Here is a 15905-nt window from a genome sequence, read left to right as displayed (position 1 = left end):
ATCCACTTTGGAAGTTAATTCAGAATAAGAGCATCCATACATAGAGTTAATCAGGAATAGTTAATCAGCTTTAACTTCACTCCATACCTTATTCCAGATTAACTTTCACATGTAGACAAGGCTTTAATCTCTTTTTGTCTCAGTTCCCCATCTATCAAATGGGGATTACAGCACTTTCCTACCTCACGGGGTGGTGTGGGGATGAATACATTGAAAATATGTCAATAGGGGCCATATAAGTACTGTAGATTGCAGGAGATAGTGTAGACAGAGCACAGCCGCAAAATATATGGGGCCTGCTGTGATCACATGATTTGAGCCAGCCCTGCTCTCTTAATCAGGGGAGGTTCTCTATCACTATGAAGGAATGCGTCAGTGTCCTTCAGAAGCAATGTGATTACCCTTCCCACGAGTGCTATCATCTCTGGGATGCTGCACGGTACAGGGCATGTTGTTCTAACGTTGCTAGATAAAATTCCTTACCAAGTTCCAAGTTACTCAAAAACCTCACACCAAATGAAATGTGTGTGGAAGACTCCAGCTTCTTTAGAGCTATATGAACAAAACTGTATCTTTATTTACTTTCAGCAAACATCTACTTAAAAGATAGAGCTTTTAACATCCATTACATTTGCCAAATGGTTCAGTAAAAAGGGTGTAAAACAAGAATAGTTAGGTAATTAAAGTACCAAACTCCCTTAAAAACCCCAGCCATAAATCTGTCATTGCAGCAAGAATAAGGAAAACGAACTACCCCCTATAAAGTCAACCCATTGCTTCTTTCTCCATAGCCCTTTTTTCAGCTCTTTCCTCCTTAGGTCTCAAGATTAATCAGCATTTTAACTGGGAACAAAATGGATGACTCCTTTCCCTCTTTCAAACAGCCATTTGGGGACACCACAAAGCTCTCTAAGCCTGACTTGGGCTGCTGGACAGATGTCTGGGGATGGGAGAGAGGGAAGAAAATTAACTGCTTTCAATAAAACCTATTCTCCTGATGTCCTTGTAAAGCTATAGTCTCAGTCAGGTCCTTCAAGTATGAAATGGTAATTAGAATAGTGTTGCCAGATGGGTTTTGTGGGCCCTGTATCATCTATGGTGTTCAAAACACTCATATAAAGTCCTTCCAGAAATCAGTTTTCAGGCTGTGAGAAACAAATGTTTCTCTAAAAGAGATTAAATCAGTTTCCTCTTCACTGGCAGCACTCCAAGGACCTAGCGATTTTTATATCTCATCAGGCTCTTAAGTGTCTTCATCATTTATCATTATGTTTAGCTAGTGTTCCTAGGAAAGTAGTCTGCTTTGTGACACGTTTGCCCATCTGCAAAGCCAAATTCTCCTGTATTCATCTATGCCAAACGCAGATGATATTAATCACATGAATTTTACATTGACATAAATGGGAAGTGTGAGTGCTTGGCAGCTCTACAGCTTTGGCCCGGCTGCTCAGAAGATTGCAAAATGATCTGTTTTTCCTCTGCTTGACCAAGATGGAAACTTTTCTGCATTGGAGATGAGACCCCTGAAGGCTAGAGAGGGGCTAAGGAGACCACGTTTTCGATTTGGTTTGCAAAGGCTTCTCATTCAAGTTTTTGTTTGGCAAATCCAAAACCAAAGCTAGGGCTGCTTCCAATCCAAGCCTTTTTAAAATTCAAGCTGCAAATGTTTTCAAATTTGGATTTAGCAGTTTGGGTTTTTGGACCACCAGTAGTAAGCTGCATGGAAACACTACCCATTATAACTCCTTGCATGGATCAGAGATGGATTCAAGCTACAATCATTAGATCTAGATCACAATTATACAGATCCCAATATTCAGAAGTATTGGAGCTGGGGATTTGGTTCAGCTTGTTATATAGATACATATATGGGCCAGATCTGGATTCAGATTCCAACGATTACCTGAGTTCAGGGGAGTTTGGCTCAGAGGTTTAGATCAGGCTCATGACTAGCAAGGATATTAAATTACATCACTAGAACAAACTCTTAAGGAAGGGTCATTGCCCTATAGGGCTGAGGACTTATCCACCATAGCAACTGCTGAGGGCTGATTAACCCTTTCCAGGATGTCCGAGGTAAGATCTATTATTTTAAAAATGTCTTCAGATTCAAAAACATGGAAATATCTTATTGTTCAACATTTACAATGGATTATATTCAGCACTGTGTGCAGGGGCAGCTCATAGTGTATGTACTATTCAGTCCCACTGAAACCCTATTTTGAGGGCTTAAGTAGAGCATTAGTGTGATACACCAGCTGTGCACAGGGGTGAATGTCACAGAGTAAACAGAGACCTGGACAGATAAACGAAACATACAAAGTCTTTGTGGACCAGTGTTAAAAAGCAATTCCATGTCCCACTGAGGAAACAGACTTGGTACTGAGGAGTCAATGAGAGCTTGGGGAGAACAGGTTTGAGTCCTGGTCCTTTTCAAAATGTAAGAAACCTTTAACTTTTTAATGAAAGCAAACATCTACTGGGAGACTTTCTCAGGCAGGGGATAGTATAAAAATATGCCATAAATAAGGGAATTGATGGAACAAGTGGGTGAGTATCAAATTTAGAATTTGGAGTTAGCTCTCAACATTGCCTTTTAAACACCAGTTTGCTGATGCTTCTGGTGGTTGCTTAAGACATGTTTCACGGCCTATGTGCTTAGCATGAAAGGATAACATCTAAAAGCCGATGGATAAAGGTTCTCCAGCAGGAGGCGCATCCACTTGAGAAGTTGTTCTGTTTGCAGATGCAGCGACTGGTATCACTCCTGGAAATGATATTTTACAGTAGCTTGGGGAATGGGAGCAAACATTCACCAGTTGCATTAGGTTTACAGTTTATCTTGGCCAAGCTGTATTTGAACTGGTTTATAGGCTTGCCTCTCTCACCACCCCGAAAACAAAAACAAAATCCCAACATCTAACAGGCTTATTTAAGTGGGTTTATGAGCCCACTTACAGAAAGGCACTTTAAAAACATACAAAATGGGGACATGGGGGGGAGGGATAGCTCAGTGCTTTGAGCATTGGCCTGCTAAACCCAGGGTTGTGAGTTCAATCCTCAAGGGGGCCATTTAGGGACCTGGGGCAAAAATTGGGGATTGGTCCTGCTTTGAGCAGGGGGTTGGACTAGATGACCTCCTGAGATCCCTTCCAACCCTGATATTCTATGTTCTATGAACAATTTTGTGGAGTAAATCTGATGGGATGCAGAACTTAAATAGCATGAAAAGCAAAGTTCATTGAAGTGTTTTATTTGGAATTTTTTTCAGTCTCATTTCAAGAGGGACATTTAATTTTTTAAGAAAAATCTATCACTCTTATATTGCACTGCTTCCTGCTTTAAAGAACCCCAGGTGAAGCCACGCTAAATTACTTTGTTCTCAAGGCATCTACGGAAGAAGAGGAGGAGGAAGAGAGACAGAATAGTCAGATTCCACCCTAACCTTTCTAATGTGTGTGGGACACAACGGCCAAATTTTAGCTAAAGATTGGTAATGTTTGCTACAACTACTCTGCGATATGAACCTGGTGCAGGGCCGGATTAACCTTTTGCGGGCCCCCATTGAGGCAATGGAGCATGGCGCAGGGAGGTCAGTCCTCAGATCGAGGGGTCAGCCAGGGGCATGGCATGGCAGGGGCAGCCCTGCTCCACCCAGCCCAGCGCGAGGGCACTATTTACAAACCAGCAGTTGCCAGACGCACAATGACCCTGTGATGCCAGCATGCCCCTTCCCCTCGGGGGGCGATCCCATGCCACGCCACAGAGCCCCTTGCCCAACACCACCCCGACTCCCTATGACCAGAGCCCCCCCTGGACCCACTATGCACAGCGTCCCCCCCACCAGAAGTGCACAGCGCCCCGCACTACACCACCCCTGCCCAGCACTCCCCTGCCCACAGCCCCATCACAACTGCCCAGCACCCCCCACAGAACCCCACTCCCTATTGCCCCAACACACACAGATCTTCCCCACCCCCTCACAGCCCAGAACCTCCCCCTCAGACTCCCCAGAGACCCACTCCCCCATGCCCTGCCTCCCGGCTGTACTCGCCGGCCTTGCCGGGAGGTGATTGTATCTGCTGGACTGAGCCGGCAGCACAGCTAGAGCTGGTCCTGAGGCCGGGAATTGCTCTGTCCCTTCTGAAGTGGTGCGATCAGCCAGGCCAAGTCCTGTCCCAGCCAGGCTCCCTCAAGATGCACTTGCCGGGAGGAGCCCAGTCAAGCCCCCCACACTGTCCAACCCCGCAGGCTGAGACTAGAGGGAGAAGATTGCCTCCTTCCTTTGGTCCAAGTTTACAGAAGAGCTAGGATTTGGGTCTGGTATACAGACTAGTCCATGTACCACGTCCTTTGCTGAATGCATCCGATGAAGTGAGCTGTAGCTCACGAAAGCTTATGCTCAAATAAATTGGTTAGTCTCTAAGGTGCCACAAGTACTCCTTTTCTTTTTGTGAATACAGACTAACATGGCTGCTACTCTGAAACCTGTCCTTTGGGATGTGGTTTGAAGGTTAGGGACAATATCTAGGCCTGCAGCCAGCTCGTGCTGTGAGCAGATTGTGCTAGCTGGCAGAAGCAGAGGCTGGCAAACTGCTCCTTCTCAGAGGAGCTGCGAAAGCACCCAGCAGGGTATAGCAGGTAGTGGCCTGCCCACAGTTATGTTAATAAGCCATTCTTGGGCCACGCACATAGCCTGCTCTGCCACTCTCCCTCCCCTCTGTATGGCTACATTGGGGAGGACAGGATTTTGCACTAAAACTTTGACACGTAGTGCAACTATTCATGGGTGAAGCTCATTAGGTTCAGCTTGGATAAATATCTCAACAGTCTGACCAGTATGCAGAGCTTTTTGATCTGGAAATCTCATCCAGTCAGGCTCTTGCATGAGATTTCCAGGTTCAAATGAGATTGGAAGTGCCATCAGAGTAGCCTTTCTGATGATGGGTAGGCAGGAAGTAAGTTGTGATTACTGTTACCCGTTGGACACATATTGTGCATACAGCTAGCCTGGGCTAAAACGTTGTGAGAGTTACCCCTCCAACACAAAACACAATATGGCTCTTTCTGATTCGGGGGTGAAGGGTCAGCTCGGTTCTTAGCAGCTAGAGGCCAGATTCTGCCTGGCCCTTGTGTGGATGCCCAGTGGGATGAGGATGGAGGTTGTAAGGAGCCTTGTGACCTCCCCAGCACAGATTACAAATGGGCCAGGGAGAATTGCTATCCCTGTACTTTGGGAAGTGAAGTCAACCCCCCTCTGCAAGCCTGAGAACCACTTAAAGCCAACTTAGTTCTCAAAATAGGGCTCAAGCAGTGCCCAGACCTCATGCTGGGCTAGCCCTTTGCACAGGCTGAGCATTGCCTGGCATGTCAAAGTGTTTCCAAGTTCATTTTTTAAATTCAAATGTAAACACTCATTTTTGTGTAGGGAAAGCTAGAGTGGTACGTTTTTAGGAATGACCTGAACAAGTTGTGGGCACAGTCCAGGAGTATGGGGCTGGATGGAAGAAGGCACAACTTTACTCCCAAGACTGTCATTCCCGCTCCCTCCCCCTAATAATCTTGGATTGGTTTCATTCATACTGGAAGGTAAAAGTCATTGGTTCTGTGGAGAGAACTGTGTTTTCCAACAACACTCCATGAAGGCACTGGGAAAACAAGCACACCATGTGCACAGTGTGTGCTAACTGGGGCAACAGTTTTGTTCTTCATCGGACCCTAATGAATCTACGCTACTGAATCTATCTGTTTCACTGCCCCAGCTGTGTTACTGAAACTGTTACTTAGTAAGGGCATGCTGACTGTGGGAAATCATGGTTATACTGTGTGCAGGGCCAAATTCAAACGGGTAGAGTGTGCACAAGCATGTGTATGCACATTTCCAATTGTCCCCTGCTCCCCTAGAGATAACTGAAGTGTAGCTTCCAATTCAAAAAGCAGGGTCCACCCTAAGCTGTCACAAGCAAAGTGCCTGCTTCCATTATTTACAAACATCTTTTAATTTCATTCCAACATGCTTACACAAGGCACCGGCTTCAGGCCCCAGTGAATACACCACAGTTTCAATGCAACAGACACACTTTAACGACCTTTGAAGCCCAGGTGAAAATGCATTTTCACCTGGATCAGAGAACGTTTGTTGGCCCTCACATTGTTCTGTTCTGCGGGGAATGTATCTACTTTCTCTTCCGTGTCCCTGTTTCCTGCTGAGAGAGCTTTCTCTACAGTCATGATGCTGTGACTAAATCAGGCCCTGATCAAGCAATCCGCTCTTCATTGCAGGACCCTCGAGTCCACTTGGCATGCCACTGAAGGCAATAGAATTCCTCAGTAGGCCGGGGCTTATCTGTGTGAATATAGTTGTGGGATTGGGGCCTTCATAGACATATTCATTTAGATCCAAATTCTCCAAGGTATTTAGGTGCCTAACATTGTTTTCAGTGGAAGTTAGGTACCTAAATGTCTTGAAGGCTCTGGGTGCTCAACCTCACTTTTGTTGTGATGTCTGACTTGTGAATCAGCAGGGTCCTGCTCCTACAAGTTCTGCAATTCTTGTGTGGTTTCTTGTCAGCCTTAGCCCTAGCTGACTTTAGTGCAGATTGGAGTCATTCAGCACCTTGCAGGATAGAGTCCTAGATGCTGACAAGGCAAATTATTTGCTTCTTTGTCTGCGTGTTTAAACACACAGTTGAGGGAGAGCTTGGAACAGCAAGGTCATTTGATTTTAAAAAAGAATGTACAGAAAAGTTTAACATTTGTGCAAGGGCCCCCCCAGGCCTGAACATTTCCCAGCGTGGTGATTAAACCTATAAAGCCTTTCATTAAATGAATGCACTTGGACAAAAGCTACTAATGCAAAACCCCCAAATGATTTAAAGATTTTTTTTTTTTTAATTTCGAAGCATAGTTTAGGGTAAAGCTCAGAAGTCAGAGCTACTCTTCTGCTAAAAGTAAAAAAAAGAGCAAGACCCATGGAGAGAAAGATGTTGTGCTCTGTACACATGAAAACCACTGTTCTCAGCAGCTTTTGCTAGGAATGGCTGTGGGTTTTTGCTCTGGCACAGCTGTTGCTGTTGTGTCTTGGACTGCCCTTCAGTGGTTCCAATCACTCCTGGAAGATAGAAGCTAGTCAGGGTTTCTACATCTCCAGCGAGGCATGTGACATATGGTGTGCCTAGAAGGATCTGTTCTATCTCCCCTGTTGTTCAACTCGGCAAGATCATTTTGAACTACAGGGCAGGTTATCAGTGTGGTGAGGACGCGCCTCTGGGTTTGTTTTGATCTGGGAACTCAGCAAGCTCGGCGGGTGCCATGGAGAATGTTTGGACAATGTTTCCAGCAGGGCTATCCCATTCTCAGTCCTGAGGAGACAGAAGAATTGCAGGTGATCAGTAGGAGGCTGTGACAGGTTCTCAGGGCATCCAGAACTGTAGGTCACCCTGCTACCCTTCTGCCTTAGCTGTAGAAGGCTTTGTTGGTGCTAAATTGTGTGACCTGCCACCCTTAGTCAGCTAAGCAAACACCTGAGAACTCCATAAGTCCTAACTTTGCCTTGGTGTACTTTGGTTCCCGAACTTGCCAGAAGCCTCTCCCTGCAGCATCCAGCCCCTGTCATGCGACGCTCACAGAAATGACCAAGCTTGCTGTCTCCAAAGAGACGGAACACACCCCAGCCTGTTGGCTCAGCTGGGGACACTTTCCTCCCTCTCATATAACAGCCCGGTGATGAATTTCTCATAAAAACAAGAATGAGTTTATTACTAAAGAACAGAGATGGAAGTGACACGAAGCAGCAATGATAGCAACAGAAAATGGTTACAAACAAAACAAAAGTATAATCACAGTTCCTCGTGACTAAAACTTAGCTCTAGAGGCTTATCCTTGACTAAGATAAGCAACCTTTCAGTGTCACTCACCCAACATGGCTGGGGATCCACCCTCCACCACAGAACACAAAGGGTGCTGACTTCTTTGTCCCCTCAGCGATGGATAAGGCTATGTTTATGTCACGGAGGTCATGGAAGTCACGGAAGATAGTGTCCTTTGTGTTGGTTACACAATACTTGATTCATAACAGACACCAAGGCAGACCAGTAACTTTCCTTTGTCTGGGGAAGACTTGTTTATCCACCCTGCTTGGTTACATGGTTATAAACACTTTTTTAGTCTACACATACAACTTTTTAATTAACTGCCATACAGACATCATGCAACGCCAGTGATGACCTGTGTGACATAAGTTTTCATCTGATAGCTTATGAGACTTCTTTATAGATAAATATCATGAGAGTAATGTGTTAGGTGTAGTGAGTTTGTCAGGCCTGATGGGAGTTGCTGTTACATGGCAATGAACCCTTTGCCAGTGGGCACTGAGGGGCTCATGGGGTCACAGAGGTGACTCTATTTGTCTTTGTGTCACTGCTTATCAAACGGTGGGTAGTCGGTGTGGTTAACTCCAGTCTCTCAAGGTTTCTTGAAGGCATGTGCTGGACCAAATAAAATGGGTTGCGTTTGCTTTTTCCTGTGAATACGTTGTGCAGGCTACACCCTTATTTATCCCAGATAGCTGGCACAGCAACAAAACATACTGCCATGGCAACAGTGCTCAGTTACTGTAATTACTTCCATGCCATCCTGTGCAGCTTGTGTTGAAAAGAACAGCGCATCCATTCACTGGACAGAGCATGACTGCACCACAGCCACCTTGCATTCTCTATGTCAGCTGCATACAAAGCACCAGACTGAGATCAATGTTGCCCCTGCTGGTTTTTAAACACTTTAGGATATAGGATCTGTTTGTATTCTAGACTGTCCCCTTCAGACTTGTCCTGGTGGGTATTTGCACTCTCACCCCAGCTACATTTAGGGATTCTCCATGCACTATGGCTTAGACTGGCAGATGATTGAGCTGCAAGTGTGTGTGTGCGTGTGTAGAACTCACTGCCCTTCTCAGTCCATCCTGCCACACTTTTAAGTAATCACTGAAAATGTCTCTGTGTCCAAGGTGTTTTAGTATGATCACTGGTGGCCCTGTTAGGTAGAACTTTCCCATTTCCTCTCTTCCTGGAAGTCCTCCCTCCATTTGTTTATGTGACTTTTATTGTTTTAGAACAAGTAGTAAATATTGTACAGAATCCTGAGCACCTCACGGGTGGGGCACTTTATACATACAACTATTAAGATATTTAGAGACAGGCCTTCCCCAGCACTCCAAATCCAAACACTCCTGACCTTTGGGGACATTCAAAGCCCAGACACAGACCTAGATCAAAAGGACCTCTCTCTAAAGTGGGCTATATTAGAAAGCCAGATCCAAACTGTATGGCTCAGACCATCTCTAATAATGTTGTTATTCAGCTCCATGTTATCTATCTAGCTAATCACAGAAAAAAGAATGACTGGCTAGCTCAGGATTTAGCAGTGTTTCACGGTGACTTTCCTCTCAACTACAAGTGGTTGGGCTTGGATGCAGGAGCCGCGGACAGAGCTGGATGGAGGCAGAGACACCACACGTCCTTCTGTAGGCCACCCACCACTTGGAGTCATGTGATTTCATCTGTATCTCAGCTTTGATTTTTTTTTTTAGTAAGTTTCTAGTCCTCATGGTTGTGAAGAAGACATTGAAAAGCCTAAGCATAACCTATATAGGGACATCTGCTTGAGTCTGCCAACAGCCTGAACCAGTAGCTTTGAGAAGGGTGAACATCCCTGTGCTTCTCACTAGAGTGGGAACTCCAACACCCAGCACGCTGGCATGGCTCCACAACAGCCACCCCAGCAGATACACCTTGGCTGCAGAGTAAATAAAGGGACCCACTTGCTGCCATCCCTGCCCATCCGCTGGGGAAAAGGGACCCCTGTTGTTGTCCCTGCTGCACCCAAGGGAAGAAGAGCCCCTTGCTGACGTCCTTGGTGGAAGAAGAGGGATCATGCTGCTATTCTTGCCTCTCTTAAAAAGAGAAGGGGGGTAGGAGGTTCCCTTGCCACTGCTACTCCAGTTGGGGACTCCACAGGGGCCCCTCTGTCATGGTGTCCCTATGGCCCTGGATTGCCCTAATTCAGCCCTGGTCTCAGGGTGAAAGGCTACAGCCTGTGTTATGCAGGAGGTCAGGTTAGATGTCCATGGTTGTCCCTGTGGTGCACAACAGAGAGAATCCTGTTGCCAACTACCTACTACTTGTGAGCTCTAAGGCCATGCACACAGGAAGCAGCAAAATGGAAGCAGTAGCTGTAAAGGCTGCTGGGAGCCCACCAGCACTAGGACATGTTCATGCAAGGAGAGTCATCCATCAGAAGCAATGGCAATAGCCATGGCAATGTCGGCAGCCTGGCACTAACTTCAGTGGAGCTTCGCCAGGGGCCAATGCTTTTTTTAATACCAAGAGCATTCATTTGCATGCTCTGAGCAGGCTGATCGTATGGTACTAGACTACTTGTGCTTTTGTCTAGCTCCTCACAGGTTGGTGTGTTGGAAAACCTATTTTCTCTGGGAATCGCTTAGGGGCAAAACGCCTTGTAAAATGGCAATGCTCTTTTGGGGAAGAACTGTCCCTTACTAGGTATTTGCACGTGCCTAGTCCAATGTTCTGAGCTGGGGCCGATGCATCCTTCTCCTGGCCACAGACCATTACAAACCTTCACAACAAAGAGGTCTCGGCCCCATTGGAGTAAATCGCTGCTATGTCTAAGGTGTGACGTAAGGGCTTTTCAGCTCGGTTTCTGCACGGTGCTTGTTCAGAAGCAAAGTTAATGTGCAATTCACTTTTTAAAAAATGAGTTTCATCCTCTTGCCTCTACCAATGGTCTCCCTCCAGGTCAGGGTCGAGACCATGTTAAAGAGACCAGCATGGAGAGGCTTGCCCAGCTTCTGCCTGTGCTGTACCTGTTCTACGTGAAAAACGAGGACTTCGCCGTTAAGAGCTGTCATCAAGCTGACATCTTTCATGAGCTTTCCTTTGGAATATAAATCATTGCAAAGAGGAAGTGTAAGGAGGGGTAGAGGACTTCTGGAGGATCTATCTGGTAGACATCAGAGTAGGAAGCTGATGAGAGGTGAAGGTGTCTGCACCTGAAAAAAACAAAAATCCCCCAAAATTAAATTAAAATGAGGGTGGCTGTAGGCCGTGGTCATATAGGTGCTGCCATGGGCTCAACATGCCAAAAGGGTGCTGTGGCTCTGGGAGGAGATCCACTGCAAGAAAACTGGATGTGGCCAGAAGACCTTCATGCTTGAGGAGCCCATCTCCTGCAGTGTGAGCTCCAAAAGGAGGCTGGATGGCCAATAAAAGGAAGGTGCACCATCTGAAGCACCTAGGGAAAAGGCAAAGGAAATGGCAAGGCTGGGGCAGAGGAACTGGGAAGCTAAGGAAGGAGGAATCACAGAATTGTAGGACTGGAAAGGGATCTTGAGACGTCTTCTAGTCCAGTCCACTGCATTCAAGGCAGGACTAAATATTATCTAAACCATCCCTGCTGGGTATTTGTCTAACCTGCTCTTAAAAATCTTCAATGATGGAGATTCTACAACCTCCCTAGGCAATTTATTTCAGTGCTTAATTACCCTGACAGTTTGGAAGTTTTCTTAATGTCCGACCCAAACTGACCTTGCTGCAATTTAAGCCCATTGCTGCCATTTAAGCCCATTGCTTCTTGTCCTATTATCAGAGGTTAACGAGAACAAACTTTCTCCCTCCTCCTTGTAACAATCTTTTATGTGCTTGAAAACTGTTATCAGGTCCCTCCTCAGTCTTCTCTTCTCCAGACTAAACAAACCCAGTTTTTTCAATCTTTCCTCATAGGTCGTGTTTTCTAGACCTTTAATAATTTTTGTTGCTCTTCTCTGGACTTTCTCCAATTTGTCCACATCTTTCCTGAAATGTGGCACCCAGAACTGGACACAATACTCCAGTTGAGGTCTTATCAGCACGGAGTAGAGTGGAAGAATTATTTCTCATGTCTTGCTTACAACTCTCCTGCTAATACACCCCAAAATGATGTTTGAAAAGAGTAAGAGCTGGAAGGATTGGGGGGGGGGAGAGGGGGTGTGGGGAGAGGGAAGGTGCTTATAGTCGTGACTTGAGGAGGGAAGGAAGGAAAGTAGAAAATTCTACTCTTCGGGTGACAGTACACCAGCTGTGCAGAAAAGGTCTTTTACTGTGTCTCTATGCAGTATTCAGCACATCACGCTGAAGTTATTCAAGGGGCCTTTTTTTCATTTTTTAAAAAACACATCTTGACCCTTTGCCTATAATGTGGAATCATGGATCAATACAGAACAAGTGATGTCAATTTATAATCTTAAAAACCTTCATGGTGTTCTTTTAAACTTTATAGTATTACAGTAGTTACAAACTCAAAGGGTGTGGTACACTGTTAGCCGCTAAGATTACGTTAGTTTTCAGCCAATATTTAACTTTCCAGTAAGATTAGATTTAACGTTTCATTTACTATAAACATAGAATCTAGAGTACAATGTGGTTATTTCACTGTCCAGTATATAGCTTAGTCCAAGCTGCCAGTTTCTTGAAACTGAAGATTTTTCTCTTCCCTTCAAGATTATTGTAACATTAGCAAGTGAAGTTTTAAAATCTCAATTGTTGCTGTGAATTTCATTACACGAAGGCACAGAAGAGGTAAGTTTCTTTTATAATTCTTCATTTCCAATAGAAAAATCTTTTCCACAGGAAGTCATAAATAATAAACAAAATGGAATGTTCATGACAATTTTTAATTGTACTTATTTTCACAGAAAATTAATTAGGTCACCTTAATCTTACACAGTTGTGTGAATATGTGTGTTCACACACACACACGCACACACACACCCATTCAAGGAAAAGATATGTGATAGTAATAGGCCATTTAATTGAGCAGATGAAGACTTAACAAGATCCAGTGGCTGGACGATGAAGTTAGAAGAATTCAAATTGGAAATAGGATGAAAATTCTGATCAGAGAGGATAATTCCTCATTGCAGCAGCTTACCAAGGGATGTGGTAAATTCAGCATCACTTTAAGTCTTTACATTGAGATTGAATTGGATACTCTAGCTCAACCACAACTCATTGGGCTTGATAGTTTTTATGCATGCAGTAGCAAAGAATAATATCCACTGAAGGAATTACTGGTTGAAATTCAAAGGCCTGTGTTATGCAGGAGGTCAGACTAGATTATCATAGTGGGCCTGCCCTTCATGTCTTAAATATCTGTGAAGTTGTGATCCAATCACAGCTTTTTATTTTATTTTAAACAAGAAAAAAAACCACCCTAAGAAATAAACATTTTGTTTGAGCTTTTAGACAAAGAAAATCTAAAGTTACAATTCCCACTGCAATCATGATACACCACAATGCGCAGAGAGAAATGCAGTAACGTGGCATATTGTGTAGTAGCATCAAATATTACATATACAACTATGGGCATATCCTACCCCTGGCTAGAGGGGGACCTCTGGCCATGGACTTGGTGTGGTTCCAGTATGTAACAAGGGCAAAATTTGGAGGGGGCGGTGTAGGGGGCTGTATTTCCAATGAGATGTTCCAGCAGCAAGAATGGGACAGGTAGGGGCACATATTCTGGGTTGGGACTACAGAATCTGCTACTTCACGCTCTTCCCATTCTCCCCCCACCCCACCTGGGGGTGCAAAGGCCACAGCGGGTACTGCAGTCACTGTGCATCAGTAGTCTCTGGGTAATAGCTCTGCAGCAACACCTGCCTGAAGAGCAGGATTCCTTCCTCCTGTCCCTCACTCTGCCTGGCACTCAGCTAGCACTTTGGCCGGGCGGGGAGAGGGGGGGGGCTACATATTTGGATATTATGCTCTTACAAATGCATTTGTGTGTGTTGCGTTTGGGTATGCCAGATTTTCATTTGTTTAGATGAAACAAGAAATGGGTGGCTGAACTCTGTGTCGATATACCTTCTGTAGCCCCATTGATTTGAATGGCACTGTCCTGGCTGCTAGTCAATGCAGAATTTGACCATTCCTACTGAGCCAAATCCTAACGGTCTTACTCAGCTTTTACTGAGTCCTAACTTAGACAACGCTCTTCAATTTGTCAGAGTACAGACTGAAACAGAACTTAACTAAAAATTGAGTAGAGACCCACTTGATCCCCTAAACACATGGTAAAATGCAGACACTTGGGACCAGATCCTCAGCTGGTCTAAACTGGCACTAAATTTTATGCTAACTGAGGGAATTGACCCTGCAGTTGTTATAGTACAGAATTAAAAATATCTATATATTTGTTTTCAATGGCAGTGCACTGGAAATATGGTGGATTTACGAAACTTCACCCAGATATTGGAAGATGTTTTCAAAAACACATTTCTTAACTACATGAATAACTGGCGCCGGAACATGACAGAGGAACAAGATGCGCTGCAAGCGACAGTTGATGCAGAAAACTTTGATTACGTTATCTTGTACCTCATTGTAATGATTGGAATGTTCTCCTTCATTATTGTGGCTATCCTTGTGAGCACGGTGAAGTCAAAGAGGAGAGAGCACTCTAATGACCCGTATCACCAGTACATTGTTGATGATTGGGGTGAAAAATATAAGAGCCAGATTCTGAATCAAGACGACTTGAAGTGTACAATCCATGAAAACATCAGTGTAAGGGAGAAAACAACCCCTAGATTGCCTTGATTTCTTGGAGATCAAGGCAAACAAACCATAAAGCCATGTACGTAATGTACTGTTTTCACTAGGATTCTGAATTGCCATCACATTGTCTGATAAATAGCCAGAGATGTCTAGGTATAGATCGTTCCAGAGAAATTAAATCTACTCCTTCACTGTGAGATTTTTGGGTGAGGCTACTTAGTCGGCCATCCGAGAAAGAGAAGTATTCATACTCTAGTTTGATTTTCTATTCTGCTTGACACTAGAGAGGCATGAAAACACCTAACCAAAATTGCCCCCAAACTATGGGCAGATTTAAAATCTGGATGTGGATCTGACTCTGAATATCCCAAATCGAAATAATGGACAAAACCAAATCCCCAGATCTGAAGACACGGGAACTTCAAGGTGCTCAAAATCCGGATCATGATCCAAACAGGGTAGCTGGAGCTCATCTCTTACAATATAATAAAATCTTGTAAAATAAATTTACACGTAAACTGTCTGAACAATATTGTATGGTGCTAGCCATAGGAGATAACCTAACCCTCCATCCATTCAGCATGAATAACATTGATCTTACAATGCAAATTCCCATTAGTTCTCAATTTGATATTCTTCCATATCCAAGACAAACATTTAAAATACAATACCTCAAAGAGTCCAGTTTTAATGCTACAGAACTCCAACCTCATCCTTTAAGCACCTGCGGGTTATCTGCACTGGGCACCACCCACCTTCCGGGGTTCCACCTTTGTGCCTGAAGTCTTTGGAGAACCAAATCTTTCTCATAAAGCCTGGTGCTCTCTAAAATGTATAACCCATTCTTCCTTAGTTAGTTGTCTTAGTTAATCCCTCCTCTTTTTTATTGTCCAGTGGAGAAGGCTGGGAGATGGGAGACCTGTGTTATACCCACTTTTCAATGTTGTATGTGGCAGTCAGGACCCTGAGAACCAGTGAGGTCATGTGTGTGTGTGTGTGCGTGTGTTCACACATGGAGTGGTGTAAGGATCCCAAGCATCGGCCCGTACTCCTGCCAGAGACACAGGCAGGGGTGAAAGTAACTGAGGCCACTTACCGGTACGGGGTGGCTCTGGCCCCCGGAAGGGGTGGGGCCTCGGGTGGAAGGGCCGGGGCTGGGCGGGGTTAGCATCCCCCAGCCAACCCTTCCAATCCGGCTGGCCCGCACCGCGCAGGGCTCCCGTGTTGATTTAAAGGGCCCAGGGCTCCAGACGCCCACTGCGGCGTCTGGAGCCCCAGGCCCTTTTAAATCGC

At 44.9% G+C, this 15905-nt stretch overlaps 1 protein-coding gene across 3 annotated transcripts; it reads left to right on the top strand.

Annotated features, from left to right (window-relative positions):
- The first annotated feature begins 2362 nt into the window (after positions 1–2362).
- Positions 2363–15112, top strand: KCNE2 (potassium voltage-gated channel subfamily E regulatory subunit 2). Of its 3 annotated transcripts, XM_084617697.1 has the most exons (3): positions 2375–2440; positions 12555–12632; positions 14265–15112. In XM_084617697.1, the coding sequence occupies exon 3, from the start codon at positions 14277–14279 to the stop codon at positions 14652–14654; it is 378 nt and encodes a 125-aa protein (XP_084473823.1). In that variant the 5' UTR covers positions 2375–2440; positions 12555–12632; positions 14265–14276; the 3' UTR covers positions 14655–15112. The 3 variants fall into 3 exon arrangements, with proteins under 3 accessions (XP_084473824.1, XP_084473823.1, XP_084473822.1); XM_084617698.1 differs by lacking the exon at positions 12555–12632 and having other exon boundaries at positions 2363–2440; XM_084617696.1 differs by lacking the exon at positions 2375–2440 and having other exon boundaries at positions 12468–12632.
- The last annotated feature ends 793 nt before the right edge of the window (positions 15113–15905 follow it).

Source organism: Lepidochelys olivacea, assembly GCF_965140295.1.
Source record: "Lepidochelys olivacea isolate rLepOli2 genome assembly, chromosome: 1".
NCBI lineage: Eukaryota > Metazoa > Chordata > Testudines > Cheloniidae > Lepidochelys > Lepidochelys olivacea.
The sequence above is the reverse complement of the archived record's forward strand: the minus strand, read 5'-3'. Positions and strand labels throughout refer to the sequence as shown.